The sequence below is a fragment of the Antechinus flavipes genome, chromosome 5 (assembly GCF_016432865.1).
Source record: "Antechinus flavipes isolate AdamAnt ecotype Samford, QLD, Australia chromosome 5, AdamAnt_v2, whole genome shotgun sequence".
NCBI lineage: Eukaryota > Metazoa > Chordata > Mammalia > Dasyuromorphia > Dasyuridae > Antechinus > Antechinus flavipes.
The window spans coordinates 82520463-82540539 of NC_067402.1; the positions used below are offsets into that span (position 1 = coordinate 82520463).

Here is a 20077-nt window from a genome sequence, read left to right on the forward strand (position 1 = left end):
CCTTCCTTCTCCCCATCCTTTCCCCCAGTTGACAAGTGATCTGATATATGTTTAATATGTGCAGGAATTCTTTCTAACATTAAATTAGGTAGGCAAGTCAAGTTGACAGATATTTATTAAGCATCTCCTCTGTGCCAGGCACTGTGCTAAGCACTGAGGCTACAAAAAATGGTAAAAACCAGTCCCTACTCTCAAGGATCTTACAGTTTACTGGGAGAAACAACATGTAAACTACTAAATATAATCAAGATACAGATAAGATAAATTCAACTTAAGAGGGTACTAAGTGGAAGGAAGGACAGGAAAGAATTCTCATAGAAATTAGGGTTTTAACTGAAACTTGAAGAAAGCCATAGAAACCAGATGGCTGAAATGAAGAGGGAAAGAAATCCATGAGGAACAGCCAGTGAAAATGTCCAGAACTGGGAGAGGGAATACAAGATTCCTAAGATTACTCTAGAGTGTTTAATTTTTAAAAGGAGCAGAAGTAGATTATCTATGACAGTGACTGTTCATTCATATGTCTGTGTCTGTGTGAAATCCTTGCATTGCAAATCTCCTTGGAGATAATCCAATATCTTCCTTTTTACCCACAAGGAAAACTGAGGACCAGAGAGTTTAAGTAATTTGCCGAAATTTAAATCCACAGTTGATGGCAAGTCTGGGGCAAAAGAACTTTAGGTTCAAAGTTCAGTTCTGTTTCTACTAAACTGTTCCCACAGTTGGAGCAGTGAATAAACTCAATTGTCTATTGACTAATTTACCCCAGATTGTCCTATTATTTGTGTAGGTTCTGATTTTTTATTCACAGAAACCTGAATACTGTACTGATTCTGAGAGCAGGGCATATAGGTGGTAGATACCTACTTAGGTTCAAGATTTAAAAAATAAAGTGACTAGAAAGTTGACATGATATATAGTGAACAAAGAGCTTGCCTCAGAGTCAGAAAAACCTGATTTCAAATTCTACCTCGTACATACTGTCTCTGTGATCCTGGATAAAATCAGTTACGGACTCCCTGTTCTAGGCAAATCTCTAAGCCTATAAGTTGCCAATAAGATATGAGCACGTTTTGATAGAAAGAGTTTTTTCATCTGGAATTTCGATAACAGTAAAATCACAGGTCTAGTCTCCATTTCTCTCATTCAACACATAATTTAGTACTAATGTTTTTATGACTGGCCATAAAAGCAGTAAGTTTTAAGAGAATTTAAGGTAGCACTGTGGCCTGTAGTAGTCAGGGAAATCTTTAGAATGTAGAAGATGGACCCTGGAGTATTGGGATAGCTAGAAGGAAGGAAGGAACTTCTTATGTCTAGACTATTCTGGATATAAAGAAATCATAGAACATAACTTTGACTTATCTAGGTTCATTTTTTAACATAGTTTCCCAGGATTGTTTTGAGGAAACATGAGATTGGAAAATTCCACCAGTGTTGTTATGTCAATATTATTTGTGTTAAAGCTGTTTTGGTCCATTTACCAATTGTGTGGACATAAAATGATTCTGTCAAATAGTTTTAATGTGAAAGGATAGGTTTCTAGTTGTATAGAGGCTTGTTTATACATCAAGAGTGTGGAGGAGAAGGAGTCCTGAGTTGCCACCTCTGGCCTAAGGTATATGATCAATACCAGTCCTGATGGCAGCTCTCTGAACCTGATCTTAGAAATAACTATAAAGAAACATTTGGATTTTACTCTGTGTGCATGTGTGTGAGATGTCCATCCGTTAAAATAAAAAGTTATCAAAGCATTACATTATTCCTCACTGTAAAGCTTATTAGACTGTGAAATAGTATCCCAGGAGAAGTGATGGAGGACACATTGCTTGAGTCATTAAAAATTATATGGGGCAGAGCACTTGCAACTCTATTGTAGGAATGAAGTCCTTCTCTGGTTTAGTTTAGGGATAAGGTCACCTAAGAAATCTAAGAAGCCTATTTTGGCTTCTGTGGGAATTTCTGTTCTTCTCTCACTTACATGTTAATTTTACAAACAGGAATTTTGTCATGTATTTTTTGTTTTTTTGTCTTATGTATTAAGTATGGAGTGGGGGTTAGTAGAAAAAAATTAGACTTAGAAATTGGACTCAGAGGGACATAGATTGTCTGCCTCTGATCCCTGCTTCCTGTAAGTGTGAGCAATTCTCTTGGAGTCTCAGAGCCTTTGTTTTCCTTGTTTATAAAATGTCTATTGTATCAACATCATAGGGTTGTTGTGAAAATCTAATGATATTTTATATATATACACATATATACTTTTATACATGTATACTTTTATACATACATATACACATATATATCACTTTGAAAATTTTAAAACACTATATAAATGGTAGCTATGATAATTTCATAAAGCATACTTTGATATTGGAAGTCTTCTTGACTATATATATAACATATACAATTATGTTGGGGCAGCTAAGTGGAGCAATGAATAGAATAGTGAGCCTGGACTCCAGAATAGTCATCATCTTAAGTTCAAACCTGGCCTCCAATACTTACTAGCTATCTAACCCCAGACAAATCACTTAATCCTAAGTTTGCCTCAATTCCTCTGTCTATAAAATGAGCTGGAGAAAGAAATGGCAAACCTCTCTTATTAATCTTTGCCAAGAAAACCTCAAGTGGGGGCACAAAAGAGTTGGATGTGACTAAAAAGGAAAGAACACAACATACATGTTCCTCTATCTGTGTTTGTATCTATGCATTTCTAAATGCAAATCTAGACCTTGTGGCAAAGTGAAAGGAATACCAAATCTGGAATAAATGAATCAGCCTGAGTGCTAACGATGCCCCCCATTGGCCATGTCATCTTGGACAAGTCACTTAAATTTTCTCGGTTTTGGTGTCCTCATCTATAGATTGGGGATGATAATACTTTTACTGTCCACCTCACAGGGTTGTTATAACAAATGTTCTCTGCACATTTTAAAAAGTGAGTTATTGTCATTCTTTTTCCCAGAGCAATTTTAATCAGATATCTTTTTCATAGATAGGAGACTCACTTCTGTCTTTCAAAAGATCCAGTTTTCCTTGATATGGGAATTCCCTCAATTAAAACACATAGTAACCCTCATCATGGACTAGAGTCAATGAGTCAATCAATCGTTCATAAACATTCATTAAGCATCTATGTGTGTCAGGCTCATTGCTAGGCACTGAGGATTCAAATATCTTTATAAAAGTCAACCAGTTCCTTTCTTTGAGGAGATTGCATTTGAATGAGTCTAGATGGGTAGAAAACAAAAGGAAGAGAAAATATTATCAATTGTAGTAATCCCGCAAATTTGTCTCCCATGCCCAACATTCTGGTAATGAGCTTCTCTGGTCTTAGCTAGGCTAGTTTTCAGATGGCAGTCCATCTTTGTGGTTATTTACAACTTTTCAGATGGTAGAAATTCTGCTACATTTTTCATAGGCTTCATGAGTTCTGGATTACCTCCATGACACGATGAGACTTCAGAAGAGGACTTTATTGGAAGATGAATGGAATATTGATATAAAACCAAACTAGTAATACAAATCATTAGATACTTTTTCTGTGTTAATTGCTAGTATTATATTATGTTATTATATGTTATAACCATGCTATATTATAAAATATATTATAATTATGCAATAAGCATGTAATTAGTTTCTTCTAAGCCACATTTAATTTTACAATGCACTGAAAATGTATGAGATTGTAACTATAATAAGTTAGAAAAGAAATATATGGAGGAAATAATTTTCCTTTAAATAATCTGTAATGAAACCACCATATAAATTTTGTTAGGGTGCTAGTTTCAATAGTAAAAACAAACTTGGCATTCAATAAATGATCAAGCCCCACTCAACAGAAGTTTGTCGCTTTCTGATATATTTCCTAGTACTTTATCCAATAATTAAGATAATTGGCCTTTATCCCTTCTCAGCATATCATAATGAACTCATTTTAGGGATTATTTTTCTATTTCAGTGCCCATTTATTCCTTAATTTGCCCTATTACTACTAATTACTCCTCCATAACACCCTAAAAATTCCTCTCCATCCTTTGTATTTTTGCTTAGGCAATATGCTGCTTTGTTCTAATTGTTCCTTAAAGGTGCAAAGAGGTATTTTTTAGTCACTTTAGGTTTGATCTTTCTTTTGGCAAAATTTTAGAATGACAGGTCCTTTCTCTCAGAGTGATTCCCACTCTCTGTAATTTTCCCCCATCAGATGCAAAGTTGAGAAATGAAGCATTTGCATTTCCGTGTGAGGCTGAATTTCTGCTCCTCGATTACTATTCAGCTTATTTTACCAGTTGCATTATAAAGTGTCAAATGTTCAAAGTTCCATCCAGAATTCTGCCAAGACCCCTATTCTATATTTAGTAATTAAGCTTGCACTTTGGCTCATTGAGAAAGAGAGAGCTTTAGGTATCAGAATGTCTCTCTATTTCTCTTCTTTTTCTTCTCCTTCTCTCTCTCTCTCTCTCTCTCTCTCTCTCTCTCTCTCTCTCTCTCTCTCTCTGTTTCTGTCTCTGTCTCTCTCTGTCTCTGTCTCTCTCTGTTTCTGTCTCTGTCTCTCTCTATCAAAATGTCTCTCTGCTTCTCTTTCTCTCTTTCTTTCTGTCTCTGTCTCTCTGTCTCTGTCTCTCTTTCTCTGTCTCTGTCTCTCTGTTTCTGTCTCTCTCTATCAGAATATTTCTCTGCTTCTCTTCTTCTTCTTCTTCTTCTTCTTCTTCTTCTTCTTTTCTCTCTCTCTCTCTCTCTCTCTCTCTCTCTCTCTCTCTCTCTGTCTCTATCAGAATGTTTCTCTGCTTCTCTTCTTCTCTTTCTCTCTCTGTCTCTGTCTGTCTCTCCCTCTGTGTGTCTCTGTCTCTCTCTGTCTCTCTCTCTCTGTCTCTCTCTCTCTCTCTCTCTCTCTCTGTTTCTGTCTATCAGAATGTCTCTCTGCTTCTCTTCTTCTTCTCTTTCTCTCTCTGTCTCTGTCTGTCTCTCCCTCTGTGTGTCTCTGTCTCTCTCTGTCTCTCTCTCCCCTCCAGAATTAGCTCATAGTCTTACTTCCAGGGAATTTACTCTGGAAATGTGAAACGAGGTAGTGTTGAACAAAGTTTACATCCAATCTGGTAGTTATGAATTTTCTATTGCTGCACCTGATAATCTTTCAATCCTGAAGGCACGGTCGGCAAACTCTATTTGATGGGAAGATGCAACTCTAAGATTTATGAGTTTGTATCAGGCAGCCTGAATACACTTAGGAGTGGATGGATGTTCGCTCTTACTCAGTGCCCCCAGATGATTTTGAGTGTACGGAGGCAGCACCAAGCTGTGCAAAGATCTATTTTTGCCTTTTCACGATAGAGGGGATTGCACACCCTGTGTTTAGCCAGTCTGTGCTTTACTTTGTTTGATAACTGCCACACTGCTTAGAGAAAGAAGCAGAGCCCACATATTGTATCTCTGACTCCTTTAGGATGAAGCAAAACATTGCTGTGTAGGAGTGCTATGGTGAATGTAAAGCTGGAAGAATGTTTTAATGTGAAAAATTGCTCCTTTCCTCCCCCACGTAAGATTTCCTTTACTAAACTGAGGACCTCCTCCAATGCCATCATTCCTTCCTATGGATAATGTACTTCTCTGGAGTGCATGGTCACCTCTGACCATTTGTGACACTTTGATTAAGTGAAGGTGTGACTGGGAAGGAACAGTCAGGAAAATTGAAACCTCATAGAGTCCAGGCTACTTATTAGCAGTGAGACCTCGCTCAAATTATATGAATGAATGAATGAAAAAGCATTTATTAGTTCCTTCACATGTGCCGGGCACTGTGCTAAACTCTTTTTTAAATTAAAAAAAACAGTCCCAATTTTTAAGAGACTTATATCCAATAGAGAAATATATTATTAGCGTTGCCACAGAATGGTTAGTTGATTTGTAGGAAAAATGTATATACTTTCCAGAGTCTCATGTAGATTTGATTTTTTTTCCCAATGTCAGATGTGGAAAGGGTGGGACGCAAATACAGAGACATACCATTGAACTTCTCTCAGTTTGAGTTTCCTCCAGTTGGAGGATTGGACTAGGTGGTATCTAGCATCCCCTACAGCTTTGATATTGAATTCTGTCTCTCTTCACTCTGAATTATTTTTAGAATGTTTTCTGCATTTACTTATCTGTTGATGTATCATACTCTCTCTATAGAGGAGAGGGACCGTTCTGTTTTGTCATTGTATGGTATCCTCTAAGCTTAGCACAGTGACTTGCACATAGTAAATATTCAGTCAATGTTTATGGAATGTAATAAAGTAGAATTGATCGCAATTGATTTTGTGTACTCTGATGGACTGAAATTTATGCTCTTGGATTTGATCAGCAATTCTTTTAACCTGCTGCTGATGGCTTGAATAATGTTTGTTTACAATACATAAAGACACACTGCAATTCCTGTTGCAGATTTGAGACCCTCTACAGCACAACAATTCTAGGAAATTAATGGAAATAATATGTCACTTCTGAAGAAGTTTTAAGTGCTTTGGTACCACTGTTTCACTGATCCTCTCTCATAGACATGTGTATATATTGCATATATATATAATTATAGATAACATTAATATATACTATTTCATATATATTATGTTATTATACATGATGTAAGAATATATAATATATTCTTAGGAATGTGTTTGTTTTATTAATGGAAAAACAGATAAATTTCTTCCTGAAGATATGAAATCACTAGGAGAGTCAGTTTAGTAACTATGTAGTTATTGGTCTACAGTAATTCTGGTATGTAGTTTTAAATCCAGTGTTTCACAAACTGTGGCATTGAGGGGAAATTTTGGAACTCTTTATCATTTTTTATGTGACCATTTTTCTCTTTCTTATAACGGGGTCCTAGGCTGTGGCTATTCATGCTTGTGTATGTATATATGGGAGTGGGAGATATTAGGTAAAGTGGGAAGCTTAAGGATATTATAACCAGAACACTGGCCCTTGCAGAAGTGACCTTACTTGCCTTGTGTAGCAAGAAAGATTAGTCATTTTGCTATGGTGCATACATATCCATTGTTGAATTGGCTGAATATCACAATTTCCATATGATCTAGAACAAATTGTGCCTTATGCTCCTGCATATTTGCAGAGAATAGAATCATCCATTTAGAGCTGGAAGGAACCTCAGAGTTTGTCTGATTGAATGCTGTCATTTTACAGATGAGAAAACTGAGACCCAGAGAGACACAGAGATTGCCTTTCAGCTTCATCTTTACATCTCAGTTCATTAATGAATTGTGTTAACTGTTCCATGGACAGGCTTGCTACGGGACTCCCATGTTCCCTAGCTTTAAGAAGAATTGTTGGCTGAAGTGTTATGTATAAATGAGCCTTGATTTCTCCACTAGTTCTGGACACCAGCACACCAGCTGGGCTTCCTTTGTTAGATATTACTCATTGAAGTCAAAGAGGAAGCTATGATAGCTGAAACCCCAGAACACAGAAGCAAAGGAAAATGTTATAGTTTTTCTCTTTCCCTCTCACTTTTTTATGGATATAGGCCAGGATGCCATCTACCCTTACGTAGTATAGGATGATTTTCAATAATATTATACCAAGTTATAGGGAAAAGGGTTCTGATAAGTATAGGATAATTTCCTCTTGTCATTAAATATCAAACTAAGAAAATCTTGTTTTTTCTGTTGAACAAGCCCAAATCTGAAATTACTTTTCCCCTCTTATTTATTAAACATTAATTAAGTTCTGAGTGCTAAGGACAAAAAATGGAGGGGGGCCAATAATAATCCCTGCCCTCAAGGACCTTACATTCAAATGGCGAGACAAGTTGAAAATAACTGGGTGTGTGCAAGATAAAAGCAAAGGGTATTTTGATTGCTCTAAATTTCTGCCACTGTGTAGTTAATATCCTTGGGGGAACTGCACACCCCCACATAACCTCTATTTCAGCATAGTCATAGTCCCAATACGGGATATTTTGTTTGTTATTGCTTTTCTTGCTCCCTGCCAGGATTATAAATTAAGAAAGTTTCAAAATATAATTGGGTTGGTCTCAGGGTTCCTTCACAGCATGCTTATATTGTTAAGTTACTTAGTTAAGTTTATTTATCAATTATCTAATACTTAAATAAAAAAGATCTCCATAGTTGACCATAACTCTATGCTTTAAACTCACTTAACTGGGCATTATTTATAAAATATTTATCGTAGCTATAGTATTTGTGTGTGTCATGCTGATATTAGTTTTCTATAATGTACTGCATGTGCCCTTCACATAAGTTTGATAATAAATGTAGGGCAATAAAAACAGAGGAAGTGCCTCAGTCTGATAGCAATTCCCATGTAATGGGGAATAATGTCGTAAACTTCAAATTACATTTTAAATAAATGTTTATGCCCAACCCATCCATTAGATCATAGCCCAAAGGGTCAGCCAGATCATGCCTTCATTTATCACTGTATGTGCTGCAATTGCTTTTTTTAAGGTATAGATGATACTTTTAGAATGAAGAATGACAAACACGCAGACTGTACACAAAGATGGTGCCGTGATTAAACAGTAGGCAATTCTCTTGCAGCTTTATAGGGGAAAAAAGAGAAATAAAAGAGGCTTCTTATGGAGAAATCATCTCCTGTCAGAGAGGAACAGGGAGTTGCTCAGTGGCTGGGGGTTCACATCTGGATAAAGTGCTATCAAAATGTATTCACAGAATCATGAAGTTTGAAAAAACTTTGAGAGATCATTAAGTCTGTGTCCTTGACTCTGGCAAGCCTGTGGCAACTAACCATGCCAGAAATCTCCAGTTTTGATATCTAATCTTTTAGACGCCAGCTGTGCTATGATGGGAAAAAATAAAATAAAATAACCAGGTTTTAGGAGTCCAGAGATCTGGCTTTGTGTTCTGGCTCTCCTACATGAGAGTCATGTGACATTGAGCAAGGCAATTTCTCTCTCAACCTTAGTTTCTTCATTTTCAAAGAGATATCAAATATAATACTTAGACTCTGCTTTCTCCCAAGGTTGTTGTGAAGATTCAATGGAATAATGGCTATAAAGTAATATTATAAAACAGCATAAGTATTATATATTATTTATCATGTTTTTATTTTGAAATAAAGGTCCTCAAAGTTCAGAGAAATGGACCAGTAGCTGCTAGCCCTATTAATAACAATTTTATTCATGGTAAATTAGAAACTCATTGCTTGGAGAACTTCTGAAGAGGAATATATAATGTTATTTCTTAGAAGGTTTGCGGGCTTACAAACATGTGACCTCCATGTTCTTTAATTCTGCCTCCTTATTTGAGGTGTGATTTTTTTTTCCTATGGTTACAAAACATCCTCTGGACATGGAAATAGGAGGAAATGGGAATGGGAGAGGCAGGGTATGAAACTTTGGCTTCATATGTGGAAAATAGGCACAGGTTTCCCAAGGAGGAGAGATGTGCATCTGGAAGTACATAGTGCTAAGAGGTGTATATTTAATGCTTGGCAGAAATATATATGTGGATGAATGATAGGGTCAGGACAATCTACCACAGCTCATTGATTTTTATCCCCAAAGGTAGTGCCACTTGTATGTCTAAGTCCCTGCTGGAATAATTTAAACCACCTGAATCCAGAGTCAGATATAGCTCTTAGACAGTTAAATAGCTACAGCATTGAAGTATACATTACTAAAGATAGAAACTTTTACTATGTTTTGGACCAAGAATTATATACATGATATCCCCAATAAATGCCATTATTCTGACAAGTAATGTTCTTTTAAAAAATCTTGGAGTATATTTTCCTGAATTCCCTAGCTGATCTTGTTTGTCTTCACAGTTTTTTGTAGGGGAGTAGATGTAATGGTCAGTAAAAGCTGGGTTTAGATCCCGTTTCAGATATTTGCAATATTTGTTTTCTTCCATAAGTTATTTAATCTTTCAGTCTCAGTTTCTTTATCTTTTAAATGGAGATAATAACAAAATAAATAACAAAAATAACAAAATAACAAAACATATTATCACATAGATAATATATGTAGAAGACTTTGAAAAGCTTATCTAGAAGGTATTAACTTGAACTGAATTTTGAAAGGGGATAGAAATTTCAAGAGTCAGAAGGAAGGAGAGAGAATTTTCCAAATGCAGGTATAACCTAAGCAAAAGGATGGTCACAGGAAATGGAAAGTCTAGTATAGGGAACCACAAATAGGCTAATTTCACTGGAAAATAGAATGATTGAGGGGAAAAGATTTGGCATTCATCTGAAAAGGGTAGATTGGAGTTAAATTATGGGGTGCTTTATGTGGTCACATTAAAATATGGAGTTTGCATTGCCTTACCCACAATCACAAACTAATAAGAGGCATAGCTCAATCCAAACCTTAATCTGATGTTTACTAATTCAGAATTCTTTCTAAAGATGGTAGCAGTGATAGAATGGTGTCATGGCAGAAGCGCTCAGGATTTAGCTGGATGTCGATCATATTGCAGCAAGGTTGACTTTCAGAGAAGCATACATAAAGCGTTGTAATTTTTTCATTGATGACTGGAAAACACCTCCAATTGTTAGACTGGTCTGATTTGAAGGAGTCCTCACTGGAACTGAAATGAGAACTCTTTAATGTCAAAAGACATCTAAATGGCAAAGGACCCTTCAAGCCGTAACCAGGGGCAGGTTATATAGGTCATCCATGTTAAAAGGATTGTGAATCTTAAATATTTCCCTTCATCTTATATACAGGAAACAACATTAGCAGGGTAGTTTTCATATATGAAGAATGATAAAAATATATAACATACATATATACATATATGTATATATTTATAGAAGCATAGGGTAAAATTCAGGAATAAGATACTCAGAGGGGGAATTCATAAAGGCAGTGAAGTCTTTCTCTAACAAAAGACTCTTAAAAATTTGTTTCTATTTCCTAGTAGGTTTTTAAGGGATTTACCATTTATGCTTTCCCCCTAATCCTTCTGATTTTGAAACCCTACTGATCCTAGCTCCTAGCTGCTGTCTTTACTAGCTACCTTCTGATTAATGAAGTAAATATTAGATATAATGAGTAGATGCTTTTTGTAGCCTGTCAATATTTTTCTTCATTGTTTTCTTCCTTCTTTTCCTCCTTTCTTCCCTGTCTCCTCTTGCCCTCCTTTTCTTTTCTTCACCTCTCTCCCTCCTCCCTTCTTTTTCATTTCCCTCTTTTCCTCCTTCTTTCTTTGATTCTATTTCCTTTCTTCTCTCCCTCCCTTCCTCCTTCCTTTTCTTCTTTCTTTTCCTCCTTCCCTTTTTCTCTTCCTCTTTTCCTCCTTCCTTTTTTCTCTCCCTCCTTCCCTGCTTTCTTCTATCCCTCCTTTGTTCTTTCCCCCTTTCTTTCATCCTCCTTTCTCTCCTTTCTCCTTACTATAGTATAATAGAGTTCAAATAATAGAATCATATATTGAGAGCTAGAAGGGACCTTAAAGTCATTTGTTCCATTCTCCTTATTTCACTAATGAGATTACTGTGTCCTATGTCTTCTAACTTCAAATGAAACTATCTTTACTAGTCAGACACCGGCTATTCTAGTAACTAGCTTTACCACTAATTTGCTATGTGACCTTGTTCAAACCATTTTAGCTCTTGGACATAGTTTTTTCATCTGTAAGATAAGGGAATACACTAGATGGTCTCGGAGAGTCTCTGATCCTAAGATTTAAAAAAGAAATTATATCTGCATGAGTAATATAGTTGGTTTTCAGTTGTGTCTGATTCTTTGTGACCCCATTTGGTATTTTCTTGGCGGAGATACTGGAATGGTTTACCATTCTCTTCTCCAGCTCATTTTACAGATAGGGAAACTGAGGCAAACAGGATTAAATGACACAGCTAGTAAGTATCTGAGGTCAGATTTGAATTCACAAAGATGAATCTTTTTTTTTTTTTCCTGAGGCAGTTGGAATTAAGTGACTTGCCCAGATCATTCAGCTAAAGCAGTGTTAAGTGTCTGAGGCCATATTTGAACTCAGGTCCTCCTGACTTCAGAACTGGTACTCTATCCATTGTACCAACTAGCTGCCCCAATGAGTCTTCTTAATTTCAAGCCCAATACTCTATCCACTATGCTACCTCGCTCTGTTCCAATTTTCTTACCTCACCTGCAGATTCATAAGTCAGAAGTTGAAAATGAGATTGGAAAAAAAAAACTTTAAGAAACTCTATTCCTTTCTCCTCGGGGCAGCTCATTTTTTAATACATCCTGTGATTTATTTTCTACTTCCTTGACCCTCTTTTTTTTATTATCAGTGGTGATAATTAGCACTTGTTGGATTGTCCATTTCTAGATTGGACGTATCAAGTTGCAGGCATAGTAGAACCCTTTTCTTGGGCTTCCCTCACCACCACTCCATTCACACAACATTCCATGTGATGTGAAAAAAAAATGAGGTGCTATATTTAGGCAGGTTGCTACTGTCATTCAGTTCTACCTTATTAAAATTATCAACGAGTTTTGTCAGATTCAGGGAGAACTTGTACGTGTCAAATTGGAAATAAAGTCGTCATCTTTAAATGATCTGGAAGGCAATAAGCACTTGAAAATATATGGGTGAAATGAAAGTGCTAGGTTTCATCTGATTTTCTCTTTCTTTTGCCCTTTTATTAAAGATCTTTTCCTTCACAGTGAGATTTTCTTTTTTTTTAAGTTCACCTGTTTCCATCTTTTGTCTTCCTACTCCCCTGAGCCCACAATAATCTCCTTCACCACCAGTTGCTTTAACTGGAGGACTCAGAATTCATGCAGGATCCAAGCAACAGAAGGAGAGAGGCCCCTTTGCAAAGAACCTAGGTGGAGAAGTGCTTACTAATGAACAAGTGCAGAAGGAAAATTCAGCAGCATATGTGTATCTCACACAGAGAGCTGTGCCTAAAGAGAAGATTTTTCTAAAGTGTCAGCTGGCATCACAAAGGTCTTTAATGGCAGGGAGAGGGAAGAGGGAAACATGGAAGTGTTTTGTGATCTTTGGCTGTTGCCTTGGGGTGCTGAGTAGTCTTTTGATAGATGTCTCAGGGCAGATTCAGGTTTATGATATGACCTCCCCTTGGATGCCAGGATCCACTGCCACCAAGATCAGAAAGGAGAAGGGGAGGATGGATGAATCAGTTCTTGAAATGATTTCCTTTTGAATGAATGCATTTTAAAATATTACCTTTTCAAATTATTTTTTAAGTTTTTCTTCATTTTATGTTTTACTTTGCTGATTTTTGGACTGCAGTTGTTTTCACTGGACAAGAGAGAGTTTTTCCTATCTTAATAACAGCAACAATAGCTAGCGTGTACATGGTGCTTTGAAGTCTACAAAGAATTTTACAAATATTAATTCATTTTATCCTCACAACAACACTATAAAATACACATTATTATTTCCCCATTTTGCAGATGAGAAAACTGAGGCAAAGAAATGTTAAGTCTCTTGCTCAGGGGCACATAGTGTCTGAGGCAGGATTTTGAAATTTGGGTCTTCTTGATTCTAAAAAGAACACTCTAGCTTCTGAGTAGTTTTGAATTCTTGAGATACAATCATATGTTAGCCAGAGGCAAACAGCTTTCCAGAAACCCCCTAAAAGATAAGAAATCAGCAGTTAATTTAATATATTCAAAAAATGCATAATGATTAGTCATACTGTGCTACAGAAACATTTTGGGATCATTTGAGCCTGTATTAAGCAGGCTCAGTGGCAGAGACATTTTAACTCAGGACTTCTGGCATTTCCCCTTTTCTCTAATAGGTAAAATGATCAGATTTACTATGTGATCACTAAGGTCCTCCCAATCCTAAATCTAGGCTCCTATGCAATCCCTTGGACAATTATATTGAGATTTTTAAAACCTGGACATTTAATGTATCTGGCTGATTGCTTAAATATTTCACCATTATCTTAGGCAATAACTATTGAGAATTTTTCTTTGTACTGCCACTGAAATGTTCCCATTTGGCACGTTCTCTTTTAGGGGAGAAAGTTTGGGGTTCATTTCTTTCTTTTATCTTTCCTTGTTTTTTTGAGTTTGGCTCAAGTCTCTGGGTTTTTTTTAAGGTGTTTTGGGCTGTATAAAATGTTTCACTTTTTGTTCACTATGTCTAATCCTTTGTGTTGTTATTTTAATGAAAAGAAATATAGAATCTATTGCTCTGTTGTATCATTACAGAAAACATTATCCTTTTGATTACTTTTTTTGTTGTTGTTGAATTGGCTGGATAATGCAATGATCATTGATCCTCTTATCTGATACATAAATATATATATATATATATATATACATATAAATGTTTGTGTGTATATATCTGCATACATACATATATATGTATATAGAAGTGTATATACATAATTCTATGACACACATACTGAGTATTATTTGATTTTCATAACATGACAATTTTATTCCCTTACTCTTCTCTATAATTTAGGCTACTTTTTTATGCTTTCTGTACTACCACCAACCCCCATGACAGATAATCTGATAATTTGATGGGAGATAGTCTCTCTAAACCTTCAAGGCTCCAGAATTATGAGTAGAGCCAAGGAGAAGCAAGGAGAATCAGGAAGATGTTTTGCTCCTCACCCTGACACAATAACAGATCTTTCCTCTTAGTGATTGCCATTCATCCCTGATTGTACCTTTCTTTTCTCTTCTCATGTTCTAGGAGCTATGCCGTCAGCGCATGGCTGTCAAGACATCTGATCGCCCAGAGCCACTGCACACTTCCCGCATCAATAGTGTTTCATCACAGTTCAGTGATGGACCCATTCCTAGTCCCTCGGCTCGGAGCAGTACTTCTTCCTGGTCTGAAGAACCAGTGCAATCCAACATGGACATCTCTACTGGTCACATGATCTTGGTAAGGATGTTTTTCTGTTATGTTCTTTGAGTGTGATTCTTTGGAAAGTTTTTGAGCCAAGTCTTTCTACTGTAGAAAGGATAAAAATAAGAGCTAACATCGACATAGCATTTTCTCTGTGCCTGGTTGTAGCCTAAGTGCTTTACAATGGGTGTCTCAATAGGTCCTCCCAACAACCCTACAAGGTTGGTGCTATTATTACCCCCATTTTACAGATGGGGAAACCAAAAGAAATGGAGGTTAGGGAGCTTGCCAAAGTTATATAGCTAGTAGGTCACATTCAAACTTAGATCTTTCTGACTCTAGACTGGAAAGAAATTATAACAGGGGGATAAAGTATTTGGAGAGGCAGGAGGGAGACAGGTGGAGAAAGAATATTTCAATTCATCCCCATATGTAATGCCTTTCAAACTTTCCCAGCAGCATTTTTGTGTTTTAGGAAATAGCTACTCAGATTGATAATTGAATAAGACCCTTTAAGAGATCTGAAGAACAGTTTATGAACCATGTCAATGTCAGGGGTCTTTCTACCTATAGTCCTCGTTATTTAAGTCAATATGATTTTGTATTTTCAATTGAGATTTTTCCCCCCTTCTTTGGCATAGAACATTCAGCTCCCACATCAATGACGTGTAAGTTTCTTTTGTTGGTTATTTTGGTTTTAACCCTGATAGCATGTTAGAGCCTATTTTATGTGATGCTTTTTTATAAAAGCTCTCTGACTAATAAGCAGCATTTGTTTTCTTCCCCTTCAATTCCCAACTCACCAAGAATCATTTGGGTAAATAAATGTCAGTCACAGGCTTCTCATAATTAAAAACCGGGAAGAGTTGTGGAGTTTTAAGGAACCTCTCTTTGTGTTAATACTTTCCCGAAATGGTTAGTGCAAGACATTTTCATCGTGATGAAAGTTCAGCTCATCTTTCTCAGAGACGTCTTCACTGATTTCTGCCTTTCCAAGATGATTTTTGTTATTGAGATAGTCATATCTGTGGATTGTTGCTTGATACATAACTAATTTCTAAGTTTATGAAGAGAGCTGTTCACAGTTCAGCATTTCTCAATGGCTGTCTCCAGTATAGAGGAGAATGGTATATTCCTAAATTTTCCAATTAATAAAAGTTTTCCAATTTGTTAATTTTTAAAATGTAGGACAAAATTATCTCTTTAAGTTCTTTTTCATGGCAAAGACTTACTCTTGCGTAGATTTGTAGGGCCACAGAAAACTTCATTTTACTGTTTCATTGATATATCCTCTTACTCAGAGAATGAAAGAAAGGTTTTCCTTCATAAAATTAATTTCCAAACTATCTAACAAACCACCAAGTTACTGTGTGTTATATTTATTTTGGAAAGATTCCTTATCAGTGTAATGGATAACAAAAGAACAATTTAGACTGGTGAAAAAGAATCTCAGCCATCTGAAGGACTGCATTTTTCCCCCAAGTAGAACTCTGTTGTTCTTTAGTTACATTCAACTATTCATGACCCCATTTAGGGTTTTCTTGGCAGAGATACTGAAGTGGTTTGCCATTTCTTTCTTCAGCTTATTTTATAAATGAGGAAACTGAGGCAAACAGTGATAAATGACTTGCCTTGACTCGTGCAGCTAAGAAGTGTCAGAGGTCAGATTTAAACTCAGGAAGATGAGTCTTCTTGAGTTCAGGCCCAGTGCTCTATCCATTATTCCACCTAGCTGCCCAAGTAGAACTATATAGAAACTAGAAAAATATTAATCATGATGGTTTCCCATCATGTGCTATATGTGTCACATTTTACCATGATTAGCAATTGTGGCAGTAGCACATCCACTCAGGATAATTTTCTACAAGGTGTTTTACTCCATCTGACATTAAGGTTGTGCAACATGCACAGAAACCATATGGCTCTGGCCATTTTCTAAGTATAAGTTGTGAGAAAATTGATGAATCATTTACATAATAGCACAGTTAGAAATGAGCCAAAGAATCCATAGTTATTTATTAGACTGAGTTACTGTGTTCTTATGAAAGTCGGAATAGAGATTGGTCACTAAATGTCATTGTCATAATCTAATATTTATATAATATTATAAGGTCACATTTGATCCTCACAATAACCCTAACAATTTTCCCACTTCTTCAAATAAGAAATATGAGATGAAAAGAGTTGAAGTAGCTTTCCCAGGAACATAAATCTTCCAATACCTTAGCCACTATGATAACTATGTAAAACCTCTCCTTACTCTCTCATTTCTTGTACTACTTTACCCACCAAACTTCCCACTTCACATAAAAATATATGTACCCTTCCCAGGAAAATAAAGACCCAAGTGATTCCAGGATGATTCATAAAATAACAGAATTTTCCAGTTGAAAGGGACCTCAGTGGCCATCAAGTCCAAAGCATACCTTTAAAAGAACCCTTTCTACAAAGTGCACAAGTGATCAATAGAATTTGCTTGAAGACTTCAAGTGAGGGGAATTTATTACCTCCTGAAGCAACCTATTGTGCTCTGAGATAGCTCTGATAGTCAGTTTTACTGACTTTACAAGCTTAAGATGGCCTCTTTGTAACATTCACCTGTTCATCCTCATTCTGGCTCGAAGGACCAAAAGGAATAAATCTAACCTTCTCCCACGTAACAATCTTCAGATTTTTTTGAAGACAAGTGTAATGTTTTCTCCCAGCTAAATATCATCTAGTTCCTTTAACTGGCCTGCCTATGGCATGAACTGTACTTTGTGAGAGGGATGTTAAATACATAATCTTCCACAATATATTAGGTACATGAGGCAGAATTGTTAATCTTTAATTAGGATTAATTTCTATGTTGAATCAGAGGCCAGAATCAAGATTAGATTTATTTTTCTTTCATAACCCCACCTCTCAAATCTGAACCCCTCATTTTTCAGTAAAGGGAACTCCCAGTGAGGAAACTTCTTTCTACTGATTGAGTTCAATAAGTCTTAGGGAATTGATTGATACATGAAAAGGTTATAGGACATGCCCCATGATCAAATAGCTAGTAATTTTCAAATGCAAGTCTTGAACCTACATTTTACTGACATCAAGGATGACCCCTTCCCATCATCCCATACTGCCCATTTCTTTGAGTCTTTTTCTCTAGCACAATGTTTTTCTGTTTAGTTGACTCGTGGTATAAGGGTCAACTTGTAGAGTAAACTTCTCTCTCCAATGGCAATACTCCTTCTGTTATGGAAATGATGGAATTCTATAAATGTTTCTCAAGTTTGATATCTTTGAAGCTGTTAGAAGAATTCCTTCTTGTAACTCAAAGGGCCCAAGTTCCAATTTTTTCTAGCATAGAGAATGGTAACATTTTACATGACACACTCTAGATAGCTCTTTTTTGTTTTTGTCACTTAGGGTTTGATTTGGCATCTAGGAAAAAAATGATATTATCCAATTTTATATCCTGTATATTTTTGAGCACTAATTTCATTTTAACAATTTATTATCTAGTATTTCTATAGCACTTTATGTAGTACTTCCCATTAATTTTTATTAGCTAATTTTTATAAGATTTCATTGAAAGTAGATATTTTAAGGTTGTAGTACTTCTGACTTAAAACAGGTATACAGAATTTTATGGACAAAAGATTGGCATGCATTGTAAATAAAAAAAAAAAACTATCATTAAGTAAAGTGCCTGAATATATAATTTCACATTTGACTTTAAATTCATGTTGTTGATAATTTTGATAATAGATAATATTAATTTAGCACTTTAAGTTTGCACATGCCTTTACATGTACTCTCTCAACTTGATCCTCTCTACAACTCTGTGTGGTCAATTTTATTACCCCAGTTTCGCAGGTAGTAAAGCTGCGTTTCAAAAATAGATATAAATCAGCAGTATAAGACTGATTAATTAAGAAATATTCCTGAGTTAATTGAAAGGCATTTTAGTATTATAGGATGCATAGGTGTAAGGGTTTATAGAGATCATATAAGCTGGGGGTTCTTAATCTTTTTGTGTCCTGGACCACTTTGGTCATATGCTGGGCTAGCCTATGTATCCCTCCTCAAAATAATGTTTTTAAATTCATAAAATACATAAAAGAACAAAGGAAACCAATTCTATTGAAATAAATCACCAGATTTTTAAGAATTCATGGATTCTAGATTAAGAATCCCTGATCTAGACCAGTTCTCTTATTTTTTAGTTGAAATGGAGGTCATTAAAGGTCAGCAGTACCAATAGCATCATAGCTACAATTTATATTGCACTTAGTGTATCCCAATTTTTAAGAATTATTATTAATATTAAAAATAATATTAAGAATTATTATCTGATCTTCACAACAACCCTGGAAGGAAGGAACTACTGTTATCCTTATTTTACAATTGGGAAAACTAAGGCAAAAAAGAGGTATTGATATGCCTAAAATCACGTAGCTAATAAGTATCTGAGGTCAGATTTGAACTCAGGTCCTGACTCACACCCAGGATTCTATCCATTAAGCCACTGAGCAAGAGTCTGTTACTACTCTCATTTTACAGTTGCATTAACTGGGGTAAGTAGAGGTTAAGTAACCTGATTAAAGTCGCACAGCTAGAATATATCTAAGATTGGATGTAAATTCAAATCTTCTTGATTCTAGGCTCAAGGTCATGTGACTTGTTCAAGTTCATATAGTAAGTAGCAAAGGCAGGATTCAAATTCAGCTCTCTTCCAAACCCAAATTCCTTTTCACTTTCCTACATTACTGTGCTTTTTGTTGTTGTTGGCATGGGTTTATGATTCAGCACTTCAGAGAACCCATGATTTTATTCAGTGGAAAGCTGTTTCTTCCAACAGTGCAGGAGTTGGTAGACTGCTTTCAAAAACTGGTATTGTCTCAAAAAAAAAAAAAAAGTGATGACTGCAACCAATCTTGTGATAATGGTATCTTCCTTAGCTGGTCTGTGGATAACGTAGTGCATTGTGTTTCCTCACTGGATGTGAAATCTTTCCAGTTTGTTTCCAATCTCTCCAAGCCTTCATTCCACTGGCTCTGTCTTTGAAAATCTTAAGTGTCCTCAATGCCATAATAAAGCATTAGAAGAGGTTGTTTGGAAATGTGTATGAAATTAGGACAGTTTCCCTAGCAAATGACAGTATTTTATAAAAAAAATTCTCAATGCTTTGTGTTATGGACTTTTTTTTTGCAGTTGGGTGAAAACTACAAATTCTTTTTCTAAATAATGTTTTTAAATGCATAAAATTAGAAAGGAAAAATTAT

General features: G+C 35.9%; 1 protein-coding gene across 1 annotated transcript in view; it reads left to right on the forward strand.

Moving 5' to 3' along the window:
• Positions 1-20077, forward strand: part of PTPRN2 (protein tyrosine phosphatase receptor type N2) — a 1504085-nt gene that overhangs the window by 1339129 nt on the left and 144879 nt on the right. Inside the window, exon 14 of the mRNA XM_051961686.1 lies at positions 14655-14849. Coding sequence (XP_051817646.1) covers positions 14655-14849 — 195 coding nt within the window. The remainder of the gene's footprint in view (positions 1-14654; positions 14850-20077) is intronic.